The sequence below is a fragment of the Phoxinus phoxinus genome, assembly GCF_949152265.1.
Source record: "Phoxinus phoxinus genome assembly, chromosome: 21".
Classification (NCBI taxonomy): domain Eukaryota; kingdom Metazoa; phylum Chordata; class Actinopteri; order Cypriniformes; family Leuciscidae; genus Phoxinus; species Phoxinus phoxinus.
The window spans coordinates 18,380,549-18,404,556 of NC_136896.1; the positions used below are offsets into that span (position 1 = coordinate 18,380,549).

The window sequence follows — 24,008 nt, forward strand, 5'->3', positions numbered from 1 at the left end:
TATATTAAAGTGCAAGTCAGTGATTCTGATAGTGTTTAGGCCAGCAGAGAAGGCCTTGCTGGCCCTGACGGCCCACCACTGATATCAACATATGTCATGTCAGAAGGCTAACGTTACAACATTGTAAATCTAGCATTACGTTACCACAACCACATTGTAAATCTAGCATTCGCCTACTAATCAAATAAACTTACCCTTGATGAGTTGAGTTGTTTTGGTCTTTCCAGAGGAATATTTCCTGGCGATGGCAGAATCAGGGAACATGCCTGCCACACTCGCAGTGAAGTCATCACAAAAAGCAAATGGAACATTTTTCTGCGCTACCAACATTGCCATCTTCAGTTCGGCATGCATCACGTTTTCTGCCTCTTTCTGTCCTTTCGTGATGAAGGATGAGATCGCCTGTGTGCCCTGCCTCTTCTGCGTGATGGTGCCGCTGTGTTTTAATGTGCTGGCTAATGTCATTTTTCCCGCCGTGGCCTACATTAAAATCAATGCGACACACCTTACAAAAAGCGTGGAGGTTGTCGATATGACTGGGTAAGATGCACATAAATTGTTGCGTCCAACATTGTTAAAATTTGCAACTGTACTTCAGTTTCTTTGCAGGGACACCGCCTTCACCTGCCATCATATGTCTATCGGCTCGCTTTCGGGTTAAACTTTCCGCAACTGCGCAACTGGGTTATAGGTTGCCAGGTTGAGGTGACAAATGGGTTGAAATTATATGGTGTGTGGATTGTGTGAATATAATGCATTTAGTACAATCTGGCACCTGGTCAACAGACAAACATATTGGTCCGATTATTCATAAAGGAGTTTGGGCCATGCAAATTACGGGAGTTTCCCGGGAGAAATAACAAACCGGGAGGGGTCAAGGAGATAAGGCAAAAAAACCGGGAGAAACCCAAGAAAAACCCGGGAAAAACAGGAGTGTTGACAGGTATGGCTAAAAGTGTTGAATTTGGAGAAAATATCAATTTGACACTTCAATTGTTGAGCACCATGCATCTTAAGAATGTGGTTCATGAACTTTTGGCATGGAACCTGGGATGTATTATCCCTGAGGTTTGTTTTGCTCTTGTCATTCTTACAATAATTATTCCCAGCCAGCACTTCAAGGACATGACTGCTTTTCCTTTCAGGGCTGTGTAATATTTTCTAATATTCTGAGCATTTGGCATTGGATTGGCAAAGTGAGTGCTTTTGCTTTTGTTAAAGGCATACTATGCAGCTTTCCGTTTTTGTCAAACGGCGATCGCTAGTGTCGCTGTGGAATACTTGCACTGTCGTAAGAAGCGTCGGGCATGGAACAGGCACAGATAGACTCCGGAGATATTGAACAGGTGTTTCACGATTTCATACAAATATTAGGCTACTGCATAGTCTACTGAACTACTGATGATGGTAATAGGATAATAATAAGTTTGTCAAGTGTTAGACTACTTTATAATAATAATAGTAGCCTACTGCATTTGACGTTTTTACATGATTGCAGCTAAATCACAAGTAAATAGCCTATAGTCTAGGCCTACTCTATAATTTCATTTGTGTTTTTTGATTGTAATGTAAACATTACAAAATGCCAGATGACATCGATAAACTTAAATGTACGTTGCATTATTTCATAACATTGGCTGTTAGGATGTCATTAGACATGATTATTGTCTAATGACAACTATTGTAAAGTTCCTCACGCGGTCAGATTAACTTTTTCTGACCGAGTGACTCTTCTCCGGTTCCTCACGCGGTCAGATTCTCTTTTCCTTTTGTATTGTTTCACCACTTCTATATCTTGATCATTAATAAGGGTAGAAGAGAGGGTAGGAGGGGGGTTCTTTCTAAAAATCGATCAACATTTCATTAGTTTTTGCCACATTAATGTTAATAAAAGACGACTTACACCACTCATTTAAGATAGCGCCATGCTCAGGGTCCTTGTGTGTCAGCAGCGACACTATTACCTAGTCGTCAGTAAACTTAATGATATGACGCCTGGTGTGCTGGCTTTGGCATGCATTTGTATATAAAATAAAGAAGATTGCGGAGAGGACGCAGCCCTGGGGGGAACCAGTAGAGGAAAGGAGGACATTGGATAAAATACTATTCACTCTCACGCGTTGAGACCTGTTAGTTAAAAAGTGAATCAACCAACAGATAAGACAAGGATCAATGTTAAAAGTACTCTTTAAAATCCCTGCTAAAATATGTGGTTGGATGCAATTAAAAGCTGAAGAAGAGTCAATAAAAAGCAGCCGCACAAAGCTCTTTGCACTCTCAAGATGTGTATAGATCACGATCTTCTCTAATGTCTTCATAGTGAGGGACGTGAGCGCCACAGTCCTAAAGTCATTAAGAGACTCTGGAGTTTTATTTTTAGGCATCCGGAACAATAGTCTTTCCAAATGCGAGGAACGATGTGGAGATGTAAGGACATTTTAAAAATAAAACTGTTTTTCCGCACAGTTCTTTATTATATGTCCACTTTATTACGAAGGGACTGGACATGGGCGACGATGATTGAAGGAAGAGGTATTCGACAATGGCCTTGTCGCTTCAGTCTTTGCCGTACGCCGCCGCGTCTCCCCCTTTTCCTCACTCCTGTCCTGGGTGCCCAACTCTGGTTCTCTGTGGGAGGGGTGGCTGCTGTCAGGATGATCTCAGGTGAAAGAGCCGCCGGGGGGTCCACGATGCCTGCATCGGAGTTACGCAAGAACAGGAGAAACTCACGGGTGTATTGGAGGGACTCCTGGTGTTCACAGAGTACGGCCAAAAGTTTGCATAACAGCGTAAAAAAAATAAAACAACCCGTCAAACTGAGGCGAGTCATTGTTATCACCGTCACACGCAGATCACTTAAAAACAAAGTTAGAAGGGACGAGATTAAACGTTAAAAGACAACACTGTCACTCTGCTGCTGCCTGTGGCCATTGTAGCGACTTAAACCGGCGCTGCACAGACTGATCGGTTTATGACATCAAAGCACCGCGAGAGTGAGTCAAAAGCATACGCAGCCGTCTGCTCTCTAATCGCTCTTGCGGTACTTTGACGTCATTCACCGATCGGTCTGTGCAGCGCCGGTTCATGTCGAACAAGCCTAACGTGTCTTGAGCACCAAATAAGCATATTAGAATGATTTCTGAAGGATAATGTGACACTGAAGACTGGAGTTATAGCTGCTGAAAATTCAGCTTTATTTATTACAGGAATAAATATTTTCAGATATATTAAAATGGAAAACAGTTAGGCATACTTCAAACTATGATATTTCACAATATTAGCATCTTACTGTATTTTTGATCAAATAAGTGCAGTCTTGCTGAGCATAAGGCTTAAAACAAACAAAAACATAAATTCGTACCACCCTCTAACTTTTTTACCAGAGTATTTACTGTATATTCAAATATGGAAGACGAAGACATGTCCCAGCAGGTTTGATATATTTACAGGATAGAAAAGTACAAGTCACAGAGAGAAAAATGTGCCAATTTAATCACAGTGTCTGTCTTACCCAATGCATCATCAATATAGGTACTTTTCTCATTTTGTCAAAGTTCTGGTAATCAGTGATTCACACACAGTTCCCCTCTGCCAAAAGCATTTCCTCCTGCTCAGCAGTGCTCAATATTGGTGTAGAACAACACTGTTATATCCTTATCTTACAGACCCAGGAACACTTTTGTGTTTGTATGAGATTGTATATACTGTATAGATAAGCATATTTAGGTTGTTTTAGAAATGCTTTCAAAGTAAATAACAATAATAAAGTATTGGTTTTGCTTGATATCGTCAAGGTGTCTTTGCATCTTTAATAGTAAAAACAAATCTTGTAAAATTCTTGATATAATATTTGCTTACAATCTTTTGAGGATGAAATACTGACTTGCATTTTATTATCAGACCATGAGAAAGGATTAAAAAGAGCGACACCTGGTGGTATGATATTGAATAACATTTATTGTCAACCAAGAGATGCTACAGTATATGTTTAAGTGGCATAATTCTTGTTCTGGACAAACAATACATTTATATATTTTGAGAAACCACATACATATTGATTTGTTATCTGTAATATTGTTGTAACTGTATTGTCACATTAAAAAGATCACAGTCACATAATATGTGCACACATTATGGTTTAAAAAGCTATTCACTTTCCACTGTGAATCTTGCACAGAGCTCAGTGACTGAGTGAAAGGCCACCATTTGTTTTCCACTGATTACATAAATTGTCACCATTAGTGTTTAATGCATTTTAAGGTCACAGTTTGATTAACAGCAACAGGGTTAAACGGGGTAAAACAATAAAATGGGATACATATTTAAAATTCAAGCTTGTGAGTAGCGAGACATAGATTTACAGTTGATATGCTTCAAATTATTCCCAAAACTTACACTTTTTGCAAATTTAAAATGTATAGAAAAGTCTTGTAATAAAAGCTACTGATGTATGAAATATGAAATTACTAAGGCCATAGGTAGGTTCATCTTAAAAAAAAAAAAAAAATTAACTGTACATATTGGTGAAAAAAGCACAGAGAAAATGCGCAAAGTTCCTTGGTGATTACCTTAAGTGAATATACAACAGATCGTAGACACAAACATTTAATTTGTTTAAAAGAAGCCTTTGCTCTTTTTCAGATTCAGTTGTTTCCAGTTTGGAAGGGTGTAAAATTCATCCCGTGTCAGGTCCAAAACACTCTGCAATACAAATACAACATTTCAATGTCAGACAACTTTAGAAAACTATTAAACCAAATTTAGCAAAGCCGACTTTGTGTTACATATATGTTAGACCTATCACTTCTGCCACTAAAGATTGCTTTTATTAATACTATTCCTGATCGGTTTCATCTCCTCAGCATCCCAGATAGCTTAGAAGAACTCGATATTGCGAGCGCAATGGAGTTTTTCGCATTTCATGGAGAGAGAGCACGATTGCGTTCAGAGAGGCCTTAAAAGCTGCTAGATCTGCTTATTTTTCAACCTTCTTAGAAAAAAAAAAAAACTACATATTTATTTGAAACAGTGGCTGAATTAACAAGAGATAAAGCTTCAACCCCAGACGTTTCCAAACAGCACAGCAGTAATGACTTTATGAACGTTACTTACAAGATTGATAATATTAGGGAGAAATGTATAACTATGCAACCGTCTACTACAGTATCGCATCAGACAGTTCATTGTAGTCAACCGAAGGAAAAATGTAATTCATTGCTATAGGAGAGGAAGAATTTTCCAAACTCGTTGAATCATCTAAATCGACAACATGTTTGTTAGACCCTATACCGACTAAGCTGCTGAAAGACATATTTCCAGAGGTCGTAGATCCTCTTCTTAATATCATTAATTCATCTTTGTCATTAGGATACATACCAACAACTTTTAAGCTGGCAATTATTAAACCGCCTGTGAAAAAAAATTGCAACTTGATCCTACAGAATTAGTCAATTACAGGCCGATCTCGAATCTACCATAGTAGCATAGTACCGAGACAGCTCTCATTAGCGTCACAAATGATTTGCTCTTATTATCCGAACGTGGTTGTATCTCTCTATTAGTGTTACTCTATCTTAGTGCTGCATTTTATACTATTGACCACAACATTCTTTTAAATAGACTCGAAAATGTTGTTGGCATTTATGGAATTGCATTAGTATGGTTTAAATCATAATTATCGGACCGTTATCAGTTTGTAGCAGTAAACGAAGAGACGTCTTATCGATCATAAGTTCAGTATGGAGTACCGCAAGTCTCAGCACTAGGACCTTGCTGTTCACTTTGTACATGCTACCCTTGGGAGATATCATTCGCATTAAGGGTTTTCTGTTAGAATGGTGTCGTGTAAGCGGCCCTTAAGTTAAAGGATAATTCCGGTATTTAACACCTTGAGTCTATATTGTAGTTTGTTTTGGATGAACAAGAGTGGTGGACAACATTTTTTTGACAATGGTTCCTCTCTCGAGTTTTTGACTATAAAAGAATTAGCCATGGACCCATTTAACATTGGAGTCAATGGGCATGTCCGAAAATGTCATTAAAACAGCCAATAATGTTCGTTTACAAAACTGTTAAACTCACCGAGTGGTTAGTGGTGTTCGTTGATGATTATAAACAATATATCGTCGCAATATATGATTCCAATCCGTTTATTTTGCTATAGTGGAACTATTTTTTCAGACACTTCACAACCGTGTAACTTCCGCTCAATATTTGAATCTGAAGCGTTAGCACACTCCCGACCACTTGATGGCGATAACCGATGTTTATGTCTCGCGGGACACTCACGGTCACAGTCAAGTTCAACTTCATATTGCACTGGTCAGTGGTCACGTCTTTCAATATTTTCAAGGTTTTGTTTTTTTATTTCGCTTACTCTCCCGGAGCACAGTTGCTCTGCTCGCTAGCCTTATGAGAAACGGAAGCGAGCAAAAAGACTACATCGACCAAATGTAAACAGCCCCCTTTCCGTTACCGGTAGCGCATTTATATTAACAAGCACTCAGTTCTTCAACAGAATTCAATGGGATTTTACAAAATGACGAATAAAACACGACAGAAACTGTATTTCGCAACACTTTTTGTTTCTGGAACATCAACTAACATCACTAATCACTCGGTGAGTTGCACAGTTTTGAAAACTAATGTTAAAGGTTGTTTTAATGACATTTTCGGACATGCCCATTGACTCCAATGTTAAATGGGTCCATGGCCAATTCTTTTATAGTCAAAAACTCGAGAGAGGAACCATTGTCAAAAAAATGTTGTCCACCACTCTTGTTCATCCAAAACAAACTACAATATAGACTCAAGGTGTTAAATACCGGAATTATCCTTTAATAACTAACGATCTTTGCAAAGGAAGTGAATCAATCAAAACTAACTTTATAGCCGGACAATAACTATATTCTAGAGCTGCTGTAAAGCCAAAACAATCTCTGTTACTTAAATTTACTATTATCACTGTAAAGCTGCTTTGAAACAATCTATATTGTTAAAAGCGCTATATAAATGAAGGTGACTTGACTGTCTTTATGGGTGCTTCTCATTTCTTATTTGTGCATCCTCTTTTCTTTTACTCACTTCGTTTTCTTTCGATTTGAGGAAAGGAGGCAAGGGAATAAAATGAGGACAGGACATTTTTTCTAAGGAAAGCTTAATTGTTAATTGCAATAAACTTGGTCACTCAAAGGTCACTTAAAATCATCGCTTTTGAGCAGCGCTCAAAGGTTCTGCCCGTATGTTGTTAAAGTTTGGTTATTAAAGAAAATCATAAATAATATTATTAAAGCAAAATGCCCATTTGAAATGTACGGTTTATTGAAATTACATTTTTCAAAATTTTCTCTAAACCACTTGATGGCACAAAAACTTGCCGCAGCATTTTTCACATCCGCTTTTCAAGATGCATGTGGAAATTTGGCTGATCCTTGACATGATTGTGGGTTGATGCGCTACTTTGATCTAATATTTTATGTGTTTTTTAAAATGTAGATTTAAGTAGCAAATGAGAATTGTTAAAATGATTTAATATATTTTTAAACAAAAGTCTTGTTAATGATTTTCAGTTTTGTTCAAGCTAATTTAAGCAACGTTTTTTTTAATAACGGAAGAATATGTAAAAGTATGGTATTTGGGGTAAAAGGCACCCCTGCTGTTGGGGCTAAAGGCACAATCATTAAAGGGGTGGTTGGTTATGTATATGGTTATGTATATTTTTAACTTTAGTTAGTGTGTAATGCTGCTGTTTGAGCATAAACAACATCTGCAAAGTTACAACGCTCAAAGTTCAAAGCAAAGGAAGATATTTGCTTTTAAATAAATCGTTTTTTAAGGACTACAACAAACGGCTGGTAGGGACTACACAATATTCTTCTGGGGTTAGTGACATCACCAACCCTAAAATTTACTTAAACCCCACCCCCAGGAACGCAGTCCATGATGAGAAGAGGAAGAGTTATTGCAGTAGAGCACATTTGGGAGTCTGATCATGCTGTCGCATCCGTCTTTTCACATTTATTGCAATACAGTACGTAACAAATGCAACAGCATGTCACTCTGTATGCATCTTACAACAGTTCCCACATGAGCAATTTATAGATTATCATGACAGAATATGCTAATCAATGACTTAAAGATAGTTAACTCCACATCAGCAACGCATTCATCAACTAAGCCATTCAGAAACGTCATGTTCCGTTCTAAATGTTGTCACTTCTTCTTGAGTCTCTCCATCAGTGTCCGACTCCAGTTTACACATAAAAGGCAGAACAGTTTCTGACATTTAGGTGCTTCTCTGCTTGAGGTAATCGGAGCCACACACACACACACACACACACACACACACACACACACACACACACACACACACACACACACACACACACACACACACACACACACACACACACACACACACACACACACACACACACTTGAGCTAAACCTTCACATACACACTCTGGGGACAACAGAGACTTTTTTTTTTTTTTTTTTTTTACATATTGCCATTATGCCACCCATTTAACATGCAGACTCTTCCATTTGTTGACATGACATTATAATGGAACTATCATATTAAAAATATATATTAATCAAATCATATAATAAAATATGATTTAATGTTAGTACTGTAAATCTAAATGTAATTATTAAGGATTTCATTCACTGCTTTTAGAATCTTTATTCTTTAAAAATGTTGTTTGTTTTTTTCAAAATATATTTTTTATATTAACATTTTAATGACAGTATATTTATTGAACAAAAAAAACATTTGCTAAAGTGATTGTTTTGAACAAGTACTTAGACATTATAAAAACATTATTTTAGCTAAGGTTTTTGTATCAATACTGTGTGCCTTTTAGACAGTCACTAATAGACAGTGACAGAAAAATAAGTTGTGAAAGGTAAATAAACCCCAAGTATATGAACCTCGTCTTTTGCCAACAATTGTGATGCATGGCAGTGTTTTACAGGAGTCTTTGTTCATTTCATGGTTTTGAAACCAACTGCTCAGAGGTTGCCACTGTGATTTTTACAGAGTTTTAAACTATTCTAATGTGTACTAGCCTGTGTGGAACAATATATTTATTCTAATATCAGCAACTATTTTTTGCCATGTTCCAAAACTATGTATTTTTTTTTATTTATAGTTTTAAATTGGATGATGCTGTTGGTTACTGTTCAACAGCAGTTTTGTCTTTCTCTCCTGTCATTCTACACTAATTTTATTGATATTTTCACACAATATTGTTAGATTGCATGACATCATCTGAACTTGCAATACCTGGAATTTTAATACCAGTAGTAAAGGGCATTTTATAGGGTTGTTACCTGAAAGTCTTTATCTGACAGGTAGCACTCGAGGCGCAGAGGGTCCACTCCCTCTGGTAGGGGTTTGGAAGTGAGCTCCTCCACAGTGTACTGCAGCCTGCTGAGTTTGGACAGGGCGTCTCTAACCAGAATCACTTTATTATGGGCTCCTTCAACCTGCACAGATATTCAAACATACAGTTTCATCATCCACTGGCTTCAATATTAAAGAGCTTTGGGCTGTATTAAAATCGACCACCATCTATTCATGTATGATTCATATTGGAGTTGAAATGTACTTAAAATGACTATACTTAAGTATTATTTTGGGGGAATTTCTTGTATCTGTAATGAAATGAAATATAAAATAAATTTATATTGACCTTCAAAGTACAGTAGGTAGTCAACCAGAATGCCTACCGAAAACTACCGCGGTAAAAATAATCCAGTCGCATTTCAGAGTCATTCGCGAAATGACCACCAGGTGGCGCAAAGGGACATTGTGCAAAACAGCAGCAATTGCCATATTTTTAAATGTAAGTGGGGTTAATGTCAATTAACAGTAAGGATGAAATACTATAGAACATTTTTTTAGGACAGAAAAATAGAATCATAATTTAAAAATAGAGACGAGAGAACAATATAGCCTTTATTTCATATTGTACGCCTAGACGTCGGTGGGCGACATAAGCAGCGTGATAAAATAAAAAAATTATAATAATAATAACAAAAATAACAAACAAAAATAAATTAGGTGCAAGGAAGCTGATTATTTTTTACTATTCTATTGAGGAATGAGTCGAATGAAGAGCACTTCTCACTCATGTGAGCGAACACACACTGGAGAAACCTACGATTGGGCATTTTTCAGTGAGTAAATTCATGCCCAAGTGGTAGAACTTGCGTATCGATCATTTAGATGACACAGGGTTCAAATCCCGAACAAACATGTACTATTGTACATTTTATATTAGCCTATTAATGCATGTCATAGCCTATTATTAATGCAGACAAACGAACAAACAAAACATTTTTATATGCATATATAGGATAGCCTAAATATGCATATATAGGATAGCCATGAAATCAAAATTGAACCTATATACTTTAATCCGTGCAAGTTAATACACAGAAAAAAATGCTTGCCGTGGTTATCTTTAATCAAAGTCTGAAAAGTTACTTCCGGTCTGGAATGGGTCTTTTTCTGATGACGTAGGAGCGTTAAAGTAAAACCCTGCCCTCTGTTCAATATTCCGTTTCACTCGGAAATGCGTCACAACACTTGAGAAAAGTCGTTTGCAACTTCCAGTTCACGCGGACTTTAAGCAAGGTGCGATTTGCCAGGGGTGACGGGGATTTCCTTCTGATCTAACAATCCCCCCTCCTCCCTCCACAGTAATCAATGCTATAAATTACTTCACCAATAGACCATATAAAATAAAGATATGCAACAGGCACGTTTAAACGACAAACAATAAAATCAGAACCAGTTTCAGTTAAGTTCATGGTTCCAGTGGCCTTAATGCATGCACAGCTTTTCAAAATGTCACAAAGCGTTTTGAGATTATTTTGAATGAAATATTGAAGTTTATAATTAAGTATTTTGGCACACCACGCCGAGTGGCGCTATCCATTGTTCTAAAGTCGGGTTTTATTTTGGCATGTTGAATTAGTGTTCGACAAACGCGGCGGCATGTTCATTTGGATTTATTTTTCTCATAACAGCTAAAATAACTTAGGCCCTAATAGGCTACTCCGTAGTTTTTTAGTCATACACATAAGAGTAGAGTAGCCTACATCGGTCAAAACTGTAAACTTTTATTCATATTAGGCCTAACGACAAAAGTTTATCTGTCGTCTCTGTCTCTGGGAACTGCGCATCACAAAAATGAACCGAAAGCCACCTCAGTCACGATAAGAAATCGGCTATGTCTAAAGCCTTTAAAATGTCTAAATATTTAATAAATGTTATCTGATTAGGTAATCCGTATGAAACCGAGAGGTGCAGAGGATCTACTCATTGCTTCCCAATGATGAACGGACAAGGGTGAAAATCTCGCTATAATTAAATGTAGTCTAGGCTAAATCGCCCTGAATTAAATTGTAAAAACAGATCAGATAATTTATTTGTCGATATTGTTTCATTTAAGTTCATAATTATTCTATAAATGTTATTTTGTTTAGCAGCAGCACCACGAAGCACTGTGGTTCGAGATTTATATATAAAAAAATAATAATAGTAATAATAATTCCCAAATCGCGCACCCTGGTTGTAAGGATCCAAAGATCCCTGTGGAATTCAACATTGAGTTGAACATTTTGTTCATGACAACAAATGAACATTTGAAGATTGTATTTAGTTTTGCTTGGAAAAAGCTGGCCCAAACCGAGGTAGCGTTTTATTTCTTCAATTATTGAAATAATTAAATGTTTAGTAATAAACTTTTATGACAGAAATATTATACATGTAGCCTAAATAATTATATTCCTTCATTATCAACACTTTAATAGCCTAATGCTAATGTCTAGAATTAAGTGTGAATTCACCTTTGGCTAAGCCCCGCCCCCCTTAGTTACTGTTGCTACCTCCGACAACTTCAACTGGGCTCTGGTTTGGTATCAACATGGCTTATGCTGTGACGGCTCTTCCTGCTGAAATTTTATCAAACTTTTATAAAGCAGCAAATAAAGTGTCCGATAGAAGTAGGCAAAGGTGTCTGCAGTGTGCGTTTGAAGGCTTTATTCAAGACATACGGTGAAACGCAAGCAGCAACAAGGCATCCAAATACAGGCAAAAGCATAACGGTCACAGTCAAAACATGAACCACCGAATATCCTAATCGAGACGGAGGCTGTGACCAACAATATCAGGAGAAACACTGTTCATACAAAGCTGGGTAGGTCTCTATTCACTTCTATAATCGTTATTATTTACAAAGCAAACGGACTACGCGAGTATAAAGTTGTATTTATTAGCAGCGTGTGCTAGCGTAGCAACAATTAGGGCAGAGAACCGAAATCATGACCTAAACCAGCATAAAACTGTAACTAGTATAACTTCACAGTAAGGTTAAAAGGTAAATGTATCTTAGTCAGAGCAAAGGTGAGCTTGTTGATCTTGAGGGGTTTCGCTGACTGAGGACGTCCACACAGTTTAATCCATAGACGACACTTGTCAGTATTTAACTTCGGTTTTGGAAAGGGGAAAAAACGGACACCCCCTCCAACCTCTCTGGGAAACGCGTATCTGTTTTACAAATGCCCCAGGCACAACGTTTAACCATATTTTTTATAAAACGACGACGTAATAGCCTGCCGAGACCAAAAATATGAGCCTCCTGCGTTGAAGTCAATGGAGCGCCGTGAAAGTGTGTCGGACCCTCTGTGGGAGCTCGTTCTTGGCTCCGCTGTGATTGGTCAATCTACATTCTAGGGCGTGGCTTAGCCAAAGGCGAATTGCGACTTCTCTTTGTTTTAAGTCGGTCTCAAACTCAGATAGCCTGTGGGGGGTTGGGGGTTCAGGAGGTGTTAATGTTCTGTCTTTTTTTTTTATATGAAGAGTGAGCCTGATGACCAGGCAAAGGCAAAATACTTTTAAGGATAAATCTCTCGATGTGTCCAAACGTAGGCCCTATATCCTATTAAATTATAAATATTGTAGTTTTATGTATTGTATTTAAAGGTTTTTCACACAAAATTTCAGTTGAAGTGTTCAATCCATTTGTTTCAACTGGTTTTGTAGATTTTTAAAATGTTTGAGCAGTGTGTTTGTCAACAATCTGGCATTATCTAAACATGAACTATTGACGAAACGCGTTCTTGCCAACTAAACGAATGCGAGTGAGCAGCAGATACAAAGCTCTTTTATTCGTGATCCACCTTGTTTTATTGTAAGGTGAATTCAACCAGGCATTCTGTTCGTTGAAGCAACAAAGGCTAAATTCATTTGTTACAGTTTTTTTTTCGTGATTTGTATGGATGACACACAGCGACATACAGTATTATCAGCTGTATGATGTGTTTTAAATGTTAACCCTGAAATGTATCATTTCGAGAGAGACCCGGCGCGCGCAGTGCAGGGAGACTAAATAAACTTGCTGAAAAAGAGATCCAGCGTGAGAGAGAGGCAAAGAGAAACGCATGATCTTAATTTATGTTGCTTTGAACTATTTTCGTTTTGTAGGGTAGGCTACTGTTTTAAATGTGTTAATTTAGCTGCAATTTATTTGGCAATACAAATTTAAAATGTCGCAAGAATAAGTTTCTATGTTTCTTACTTAGAAAATAAACTAACTCGATGCAACCCTGTTTTAAATAAATAAACTGCACTTTATTTAAACCTTGAAATGTGCAATGGGGTTTCAAACTTAATTTTAGTGTTCTTTTACATTTTCATTGTTTTTTATATTGAAAGCAATAGCCTACTATTTAGTATCCTGTAATTTTGTGTAGCCAAGTCAACAAAATCAGTCTGTCTGATTTGTTCAATCAATGCATGGATCTGTTTTTAAAAAATGTATTCCTTTGCTATGGCGGGTCAGTCATCTCAATTTCGTGAATGATTCACAAAACAATAATTTAGCAGATTAAATACTAGCTTCATCATTTTCTCTACTGGAATGTAGCAAATTTATGTTGTAATGTGCCATTGATAATTAAACAAAACGCTTGACTTTAATACACAGTTACCTATCTAAGCATCAAGAATGGTAAAACATGAACACTATTGGCCAACAGCATTTAGGCTACAATGAGATTCGATCTCGCATCGCTTGATGCTCCGTGAAGCTCATGCTGTTGCGTTAACCACAGAGCTATTGTCAGACCGCTGTCAATATTACGTCTTATGCTCTTGCAAAGCCTCATTGATGTAGCCTAATATTTTTCTATTGCAATGTTTTATGTTGAAATGTTTTCATTATTTATTAAATGCATTACATTTTATTTCAGTATTGTGATTATGAAGTCGTTTAACTACAATTTTTCACTTGAATTGATCTGCTACCATATTTCAATCACTCTCAATGAGCCGCGGCGGCAGATTACGCAATAGAGAGAATAAACTGACACTTTTCAAAGTCTGCGATTGTAGCGCCTCAAAGGCAGCAAATACAGACCCGCAATTTTACTGGTTGAGTACCAACTGTACATATTTTGCAGGTTATTGTGGCATAACTTTCCTCTTATTAATGTAGTTGGCCCCATCACAATAATCAGAGTATTTTACCTAAAGTGATTTCCAAATGCATTTTAATAATAAATATGGGTACAGTTAACAGAGAAAAAGTACTTTTTACACCTCTGGCATTCTGAAAGCTATGGGTGGTGTAACGTACCTGTACTTTAATATTTGTGTCTTTCTCCCAATAAGGGAAGATGTTGGTAAAGGTAAGTGGTTCTGCACCAGCCAGGATCAGGTAGGCCTGAGGAGGGCGTCTGGAGTTCTTCTCTGAAAAACAAACACAAGAAGGTCATTATTACACAGCAAAGTAATAAAATATGCACTAAGTGAATAGTGACTGAGGCTAAAAGTCTGAATAAGTCAAATGAAAAGGTGGACAGTAATTTTTCTTCGTTGATGTACTTAGTTTGAGTTTGTTTATTTATAAAGCACATTTCAACAGTCACAGGACTGACCAAAGTGCTGTACAATCATTAAATAGAACATAGCATTCAGTTAAAATACACAACAGCTGAGAAGTTACATGTATAGTAATTAGACAATTTAAACTATAGGCATATATTCAACATCAAATTAAAATGTATGGATACAGAAGAGAGAACACTTAGATGATGTTAAAAGCTAAGGAGAATAGATGGGTTTTCAGTAGGGATTTAAAAACTGGTAGCGAATGAGCTGTTCTAATTTGTATTGGGCAGGTTGTTCCATAATCTAGGTCCCACTACTGAAAAGGCTCTATCTCCTCTGCGCTTCAACCTTGTGCAAGGAACAGCAAGTATATTAAGATTACTGGATCTTAAGACGCGGGACGGGCTGTATAGGTGTATGAGTTCTGATAGATAACTTGGAGCAAGGTGGTGCAGGCTTTTGAACACGAATAGGAGAATTTTGTATTCAATCCTATACTGGACAGGTAGCCAATGTAAAGCTCGCAGGGTAGGGGTGACATGATCAAATTTACGTGTTTTCGTAAGAAATTTTCGTAAGAAATTTTTACTTAAGTAAACATTACTTAAATAAATGTTTTCAAGTATCTGTACTTTATCTTTATTTTTTGGGAAACTTTTACTTCAGTACACTCTAGCATAATGTCATACTTTTTACTCCATTACTTTTCATACAAACATGTGGTTCCTTGTTACTCTGAACTGAAGAAATCGTAACCCACTTCGAGACGCGATTGCGCTATCCGATTCGTGAACGAGCTGATTCTTTTGAAATCAACCTTTTAAATCGTTTCGCAAATTGCAAAGAAAGATTAATTCTTGAATTGAACCAATCCGATTGCATCTGTTCTCGAGTCAACAACTCACTATTTGTGTCCCAAATTACGCACTATACACTATGCACTTATGAACTATGTGCTCTATATAGGCTACTCAACTGTGAAGGGTACACATTTTATAAGGTTATTTTGTCATTCAACATCAGAGTCTGATAGCCCCTCCGCTATATAATTAAAGCTGCGACAGTCGAGTGCATGAAGTGTCCAACATTCCAAATTAGGTTTCTTTGGTTAGTTAAGGGCCAATCCCAATTCTACCCCTTACCCCTTCACTTACCCCTTCCCCTCTGTTTTGCTCGTGCACGTGGAGGGGTAGGGCTGTCTCGATTCTCTTTTGGTTGGAGGGGAAGGGCTAGGGGGAAGGGCCAGATAGCCCTTCAAACGAAGATTTTTCGGGACCACACTTCAAACGAAGGGGTATGAGAAGTGTCACTGCATACACCGGCTACAGACGCTAAATGGCTGCCCAAGCAAAAAATTAGACCATAAATGTAAGAATTGTTGACTTTAATAAGTATTTTAACGACAAATAATGATTTGCTTTATGTTACATTCAATCTTGTGTTCATATTTACGGTCAGTTCCTTCAAAGAAACGTTTGTAAAAAAATCTCTTCTCCCCCGAACAAAGCACACAAGCTATTGGTGCGTTCAAGTCATCTCGTAAAGATCGTATTTATGAGTTGAACGCACATGAACGCCACACAATGTCGTATTTCACACAGTTTCACACAGTAAATAAATAAATAGGTCAAAATAGGACAAACATAGGTCCGTACCTCCAACGTGTTAATACAACACCACAGAAAACAAGTCCTGTGCATCTTGGAAGTTTGTGATAAACATCGGCGCATCTCCTGTGACGTAGGCGACGACATATAATGACGTGTAACGGTGTAGTAGTGGTGTCCCATTTCTTAGGGGAATATTTTCACCCCTACGCCTTGCCACTCTGTTTCAAGGGTCAAGGGGAAGGGGAAGGCGAAGGGTTAGGGGTAGACGAAGGGGAAAGGGGTAGAATTGGGATTGGGCCTAAGTGTACTTTTTTATTTGGAATTTTCAGTCAAGTGAAGTCATCTTCATTTATATAGCGCTTTTAACAATGTAGATTGTGCTTTTAATAATTGCTTTACAGAGATAAACGTATAATTTAAGGTAATTAAGGACAGTGTGAATACACTACTCACACACTATTTATGTATCATAATATATTTGTCTAAGTGGTGTCCGCAAAATAATATAGGGTTCATAGACAAATTGAAAAGTTTTTGGGGCAGACCTGACCTGTTGAAAAGAGATGGTATTCATCCCTTCTGGGATGGTGCTGCTCTTCTATCTAAGACTCTTTCTCCTAGATATCACATAGAGACTGTGTCTGTTCCCCGAACTAGGAAATACAAAAAAACCTCACAAACCCATTTAAGGGTAACAATTTGATTGATGTTCAACAAATACAAAACAATTATAATTGATGAAAAAATTATAAAGCTGGGGTTTCTGAATATTCGATCCCTTTCTTCAAAAGCACTTATTGTTAATGATATGATTACAGACCATAACTTAGATGTTCTGTGTTTGACAGAAACTTGGGTAAAACCAGACAATTACATTACATTAAATTAGTCCACCCCGCAACATTACTGCTATAAACATGAGGCTCGTTTAAAAAGAAAAGGGGGAGGTGTTGCTGTAATTTATATTAATATTTTCAGAATTATTAAGAGGTCTAGTTTCAAATATAATTATTTTAAAGTGTTGGTGCTTAATCTAACAATATCTAGTGTAAATGATAAATCACATTTGAGATTTGTGCTGGCTACTGTACAAGCCACCAGGGCACCATACAGACTTTATCAAAGAATTTGCGGACTTTCTATCAGAGTTAGTACTGGCTGCAGATAAAGTCCTATAATTGTTGGTGATTTTAATATACATGTAGATAACGAAAAATATGCATTGGGATTGGCATTTAGAGACATTCTTAACTCTATTGGAGTTAGACAACACATGTCAGGACCTACTCATTGCCGTAATCATGCTTTAGATCTAATATTGTCACATGAAATCAATGTTGATTCCGTTGAAATTCTGCAGCAGAGCGATGACATCTCAGATCATTATTTAATCTTGTGTATACTAAATTAAGCCAAGGTTGCCAAGCCAACTCTGTGTTATAAATATGGTAGAACTATCACTTCTGCCACTAAAGATTGCTTTATAAATAATCTTCCTGATCAGTTTCATCTTGTCAGCATCCCAGATAGCTTAGAAGAACTCGATGTTGCAACAGATGATTGGCTCTCTCTGTTCCAGCACTTTAGAAACAGGTGCTCCATTGCGCTTAAAGAAGATTAAAGGAAATAGTCCAACACCGTGGTACAACGAGCACACTTGGGCCCTTAAAAGAGCAGCCAGAAAAATGGAGCATTGCTGGAAGAAAACAAAATTAGATGTTTTTCGCATTGCGTGGAGAGAGAGCACAATTGCGTACAGAAAGGCCTTAAAAACGGCTAGATCTGCTTATTTTTTAACACTTTTAGAACAAACAAACACAACCCTAGGTATTTATTCGAAATAGTGGCTAAATTAACGAAAAATAAAGCTCCAATACCGGACGTTTCCAGGCAGCACAGAAATTATGACTTTATGAACTTCTTTACTTACAAGATTGATAATATTAGAGAGAAGAAAATTAAAACTATGTAACCGTCAACTCATCAGACAGTGCATTGTATTCTTCCTGAGGAAAAATTGCATTCATTCAGTGCTATAGGAGAGGAAGAATTGTCTAAACTTGTTAAATCATCTAAATCAACAACATGTATGTTAGACCCTATACCGACTCAGCTATTGAAATAGATGCTTTCAGAGGTCATAGATACTATTCTTAACCCCCTGGAGTCGTCGGTATCGCCGGCGATACCAGCTCTTTTTTTTTTCTTATCAGTGCAAAAGAGAATCAAAATACTCTGTTGATTTGTATCTTACATATACGAGTTATACATCATTCGATCTGTTGAGTGTCTATTTTTTTTGTGTGTACTCACAATAAAAACATTTTTACAAATAATAAAAGTGTTGTGCTTTTTGCCAAATAAAGAAAAATAAACATGATGCGAGTTCTGCCTTCTCTCTGTCAGTGAAGTCCATTCTGAAACGCGTCCGAAAATGAACTGTAACTCAGCAAATACTCACGCAGACATACAGGCACACTGGCATGAAGCTTGAATTCTCTTCTTTTAAATGAAGTAATTTATATAAAAAAACAAATATTCTCTGTTTATCTAATCTGTATGAAAAGAGAGATCTCAGTCGTTCTCATTATAGCTCATCAAGTTTTAATGTGACCACGCCCACGGAGAGCGCGCGCTATTCAAATGCAAATGATCTGAGGCAATACATGCAACGCCCATCAGCTGGATAAAACACACAGAGTTGAATCAGACTTATGTACTTTACGTGGTCTTGCTACGCTGTGAGGAATAATACTATCATAATAAAATCCTGGGAATAGGCCACCTCAGTGCTGGTTTGTTTCACTCTTCGAGGGGCAACGGTTCCAGCTGAGGATAGGTAGGCTAAGTTATTTATTCTTATATGCTTTGTTCTAATCGCAATATGCAATAGTGTCTGTAAACCACAAAAAGACTGTTTAAATATGAATCGCGTGTCTGTGTGTGAATGAATGAACGGCACAGACGCGCACTGTTTACTACAGCTGTACAGCGCCTGTCTGTGCCATTAATTCACACTCTTACATTAGTAAACATGTTATTTTACATGGACACTATAGTTGAGCTTTTAGCAAACTATATTGCTATATGAGTAAAAATCGACTGAAATACGGTATGTTTAAATAAAATGTCTTTGTATAAGCAACGTATTAAGCTGCAACTTAACATTCATATGCGATCATAAAAACGATATGTTACAGATGAAATATGAATGTTTAGACAAGATTTCGTTGATTTGTTTTGGATAGATTATAAAGTTTTTACTGTAAAAAAGACTACTTGCACATCAAATAAGCTTTTCTTCGCCAATTTCTGCTCATATGTTAAATATATAGTATGTGATGTTTTGTCAAAAATAGAGTAGGTATATTGAATTATCAACTAAGATGTTATTATAGTGTTTGTTTCAAAATTCAAACTAATGAATCCTTAACTTTGAAATACGTATGATAAAATGTATACTTTTTACAAAGAAAGATTACACTTTAAATATTGTTAAAATTGTAATTATTGTTGATTTACATGTGAAAACTTTTTAATAAAATAACAAAACATATTTTTTACAAGTCTTAAAAGTTCAATATAAGCCTTCTCATTAAATTATTTATTATTGTTTTTTATTAGTGACACATTTGAGGAGAGGATATATTCCAAAACTTTCTGAAAATACTGTATGAGAATTAACTGACTGTTAATTGACTGTGCTCCCTATTAAACATTGTGTACATTTTAAAATATTGCTGATTACTTACAAAGCACTAAATGGTTTAGCTCCCCAGTACTTGAGCGAGCTCTTAACACATTATAGTCCTTCACGTCTATTGCAATCTCAAAATTCCGGCCAGTTGATAATAACTAGAATATCAAAATCAACTGCAGGCAGTAGATCCTTTTCCTATTTAGCACCTAAACTTTGGAACAGTTCTCCTAACATTGTCCGGGAAGCAGACACACTCTGTCAGTTTAAATCTAGACTAAAAACGCATCTCTTTTACCTGGCATTCATATAGAACATTATACATTTCTATTATTCAAATCAGTTAAATTATTATTAGGATGCATAGATTAGGTCAGCCGGAACAGGGGACACTTCCTATAACACCTGATATACTCGATAGCTGTATATCTGTCACGGTTCACAGGTTTGCTTTTTCATTCTGTGTGTACTGCTCTGATCTGGTTTCCTATCAGCATCAGCAGCTGCGCTGACGAGCAATCAGATCAGTCGCGTCTCGTTTAGTCCTGTATGTAGTTCTGTGTTTGTCATGCTCAGTGTCAGATCATTGTTTGCCGGTTCTCTGTTGGTCTTGTGCTCTGTGCAGTGATCCTGTTTCATGGACTTTTCCTGTGCCTCTATGTCAGCGCTGTGGATTATTGCCTGTGCTGAGGTTTCCGCTGGTTTCTTCAGTCGTCCTTGTTTTCTAGAACCAAATTCAGCCCACTGCAGTCATCTGTGCTGCCAAGGACCTACTGCCGACCAGAGACTTCACTTCAACCTGTGTTGTTTATCTTGTTCATAAATAAACCTTCATCATTTATTCGCACTTGGATCCTGTGTTTCGTGCCTGAAAATATCATAAGAAGAATGGCATCTATGCTAATGCTAGTCTTTCTGTTTATTCCAAGGTTTACTGAAGTAAGCTGGATCCGGGCCATATCCAGATCAGATGGTGGACCTGCGTTTGGACCCATCCACAACGCATCCCTGAAGTGCCAGCTTCAGCAGCCCTATGAAGGCCTCATCGACACGACAGCTATCGCCACTGATCCTCAACAAACTCGTCTCCATACCGGCGTGACTCCGATCTTCAACCAAATGGAAATGGCTAAATACTCAAAATGTTCTGATCCAAACTGACTGCTGACCTGTAATGCTGCCCAAATCATAATCTTACACTGTTCGTTCGTTGGCCAGAGGAGAACTGGCCCCCGACTGAGCCTGGGTTCTCCAAAGGTTTTTTTCTCCATTCTGTCACCTGATGGAGTTTTGGTTCCTTGCCACTGTTGCCTAGGCTTTTGGCTTGCTTAGTTGGGGACATTTAATATTCAACAATATTATTGATCTGCCTTATTTAAGGTGGACGATGATGCAATTTTGTTCTAGGAACAAACTTTGTTGTATTATTTTCATGTTATCACTGTGAAGCTGCTTTGATACAATCTGTAATTCACAAGTCTGGCTCCAGAGGTGGAAAGTCCAGGGGTCAGAAAGTAAAAGCCCTGCATTTATGTTTATTCCACCCATGAACTCAGTCAGCTGATTTCACTAATTAGTTCCATCTCCTGGCTGAAAAACTGTGCTAATTAGCAAATCCAGGTGATTGGAACAAAATACTGAGGAGGACTTTTACTTTCTGAACCTGGACTTTCCACCTCTGTCTGGCTCAAAAACCAAGAATAGGAGATCCTCGGAGCTTGAGTGCGTGTGTGACTGATGGCACAAAAAGTAAGTTACCACAAACACACCTAAACCAGCCAATCAAGATCGTCAGGATTGGATATAAACTTTTCAGTGCAGTTTATTGGTCTTCAGGAGCAGGGTTGAAGACCTATGGACTAGCATGAATTTCCTTTATTAACCCATCCTGCCCTCTTCCCTGTGTGAACACTTAATCTCCTAACCTTGGCAGTACTGTAGCGTTGTTTCCATGGCACACTTCCTCTCACTGTCCCAGCGGATCTTGGCCGAGCCGGTACATTCCGTATCTTCTTGTTGCAGCCCTTGCCACAGGTACACTTCCATCCTGTTATCCACCAAGAACAGAGCTACAGAGAATAATAACAGAGAAAGATGTATAGAAAATATAAACTATTGACACCGTACAATGTGCAACACATGATGCAATTAAATTTCAGTTGACATTGTGAGAATCCGTGGTTACAGTCACATGTAATGACATTATGTACCAGGCTGAGGGGCTGAATACAAGTTTTCCTGCAGAAATGGCATGGCCATGATGGTTCCTGTCACTTGGGCGGGCCCGAACTGTTCCTCTTCCTGAAAAGTCCCACCGCTGGCACTCAGACGGAAAAGACGAGGTGTAAAATTGTACTTTCCTGGATCTGCAAGCACACAGAGACAGTAATATATTTGATAATTTACCTGAATCACATAATAATAATAATAATAAAAACCACATGGGCCCTGCTCCAAAACTTAAGTAAGCTGCCTACATAGGCTGCATTTTAAGGCATCACAGACACACCCTCAACATAAAAGCTTTTCTTAACAGACAAGCAGCGAGATTATGGTAAAGATTCCCTGCTTTGGGCCAAATTCTAAGGCAACATTGCATGTGACTCGTAGAAATTTTCCAAAATGAGCTCAGTAAAAAAAATCGGTCCCACTTTATATTAAGTGGCCCTAATACCTGTGAACTTACATGGTAACTACATGTGTACATAGTATGTAACTACAGTGTAAGTACACATTAGTACATAGTACTACAACTGTATTATTAGAGTAACTACACATATGTAACAACCCTCAGAATGGTATGTGTAAGTACAAATGTGTAACAGGACATTGGTAACAACATTTTTTCACTTCAGTAAGTACACATGTGTAACAGTAATTATGTAACTACATTTTGCAACAACAATATGTAGCCTATTTGTTGTTCCACTTCCACATGCAGTTTTAGATACTGCAGTTACAAGTTGGAATACATGTATTTATGACTGGCAGGACTAATGTTGAATTACAACTCAAGTTTCACCTTGTGATACCAGTGTTACATGGTAACTCCTCAGGAACTGTCCACTTAATATAAAGTGTAGTTGTTAAGGTAATTGTTGTGTACATCAGTGTCGTTACATGATAATTCCACAGGAACTGTCCACTTGTTGGAAATTAAATACATTTATACCCAAACTGGTAACTGCAGTATCTAAGACTGCATGTGGAATTGGAACAACAAATAGGCTACATATTGTTGATACAAAATGTAGTTACACATGTGTACTTACTAATGTGAAAAAAAGTGTTGTTACCAATGTCCTGTTACACATTTGTACTTACACATACCATTACGTGGGTTGTTACATACATGTAGTTACTCTAATAATACAGTTGTAGTACTATGTACTAATGTGTACTTACACTGTAGTTACATACTATGTACACATGTAGTTACCATGTAAGTTCACAGGTATTAGGGCCACTTAATATAAAGTGGGACCAACAAATCTATTCAAGATGAGAGAAAAGTCTATTAGAAATATAATTCATGCGATACCAGTTTTAATTAAAATGTTGCCAATATTTTCTGTTCTACTATATTTTAAACTTATTCCAATATTGTGCTGTTAGGATAGGAACATGCTAATGGAAAACTTGAAATCAGTGGTTAGTTAAGTGTCCTAATAATTTTTTTTTTAGACGTACTTAAATATTGTTCATAGAGTGTTTCAAATCAGTCACTTATGAAGTTCCATTTCAGATGCTGCCTTCCTATGTCAGCAGTAGACAGCAAAAAAGCTCACTAGATTTGGAA

General features: G+C 37.3%; 1 protein-coding gene across 4 annotated transcripts in view; it reads right to left on the reverse strand.

Annotated features, from left to right (window-relative positions):
• Nucleotides 1-3,939: 3,939 nt before the first annotated feature.
• Nucleotides 3,940-24,008, reverse strand: part of svild (supervillin d) — a 146,518-nt gene continuing 126,449 nt past the window's right edge. For all 4 annotated transcript variants that reach the window (XM_079595178.1, XM_079595180.1, XM_079595179.1 and 1 more), the window contains 5 exons: nucleotides 22,420-22,575; nucleotides 22,135-22,278; nucleotides 14,649-14,761; nucleotides 9,334-9,489; nucleotides 3,940-4,701 (listed from right to left, as the gene is read on the reverse strand). In XM_079595178.1, the coding sequence (XP_079451304.1) occupies nucleotides 4,615-4,701; nucleotides 9,334-9,489; nucleotides 14,649-14,761; nucleotides 22,135-22,278; nucleotides 22,420-22,575 (656 nt within the window). In that variant the 3' untranslated portion in view covers nucleotides 3,940-4,614. The remainder of the gene's footprint in view (nucleotides 4,702-9,333; nucleotides 9,490-14,648; nucleotides 14,762-22,134; nucleotides 22,279-22,419; nucleotides 22,576-24,008) is intronic.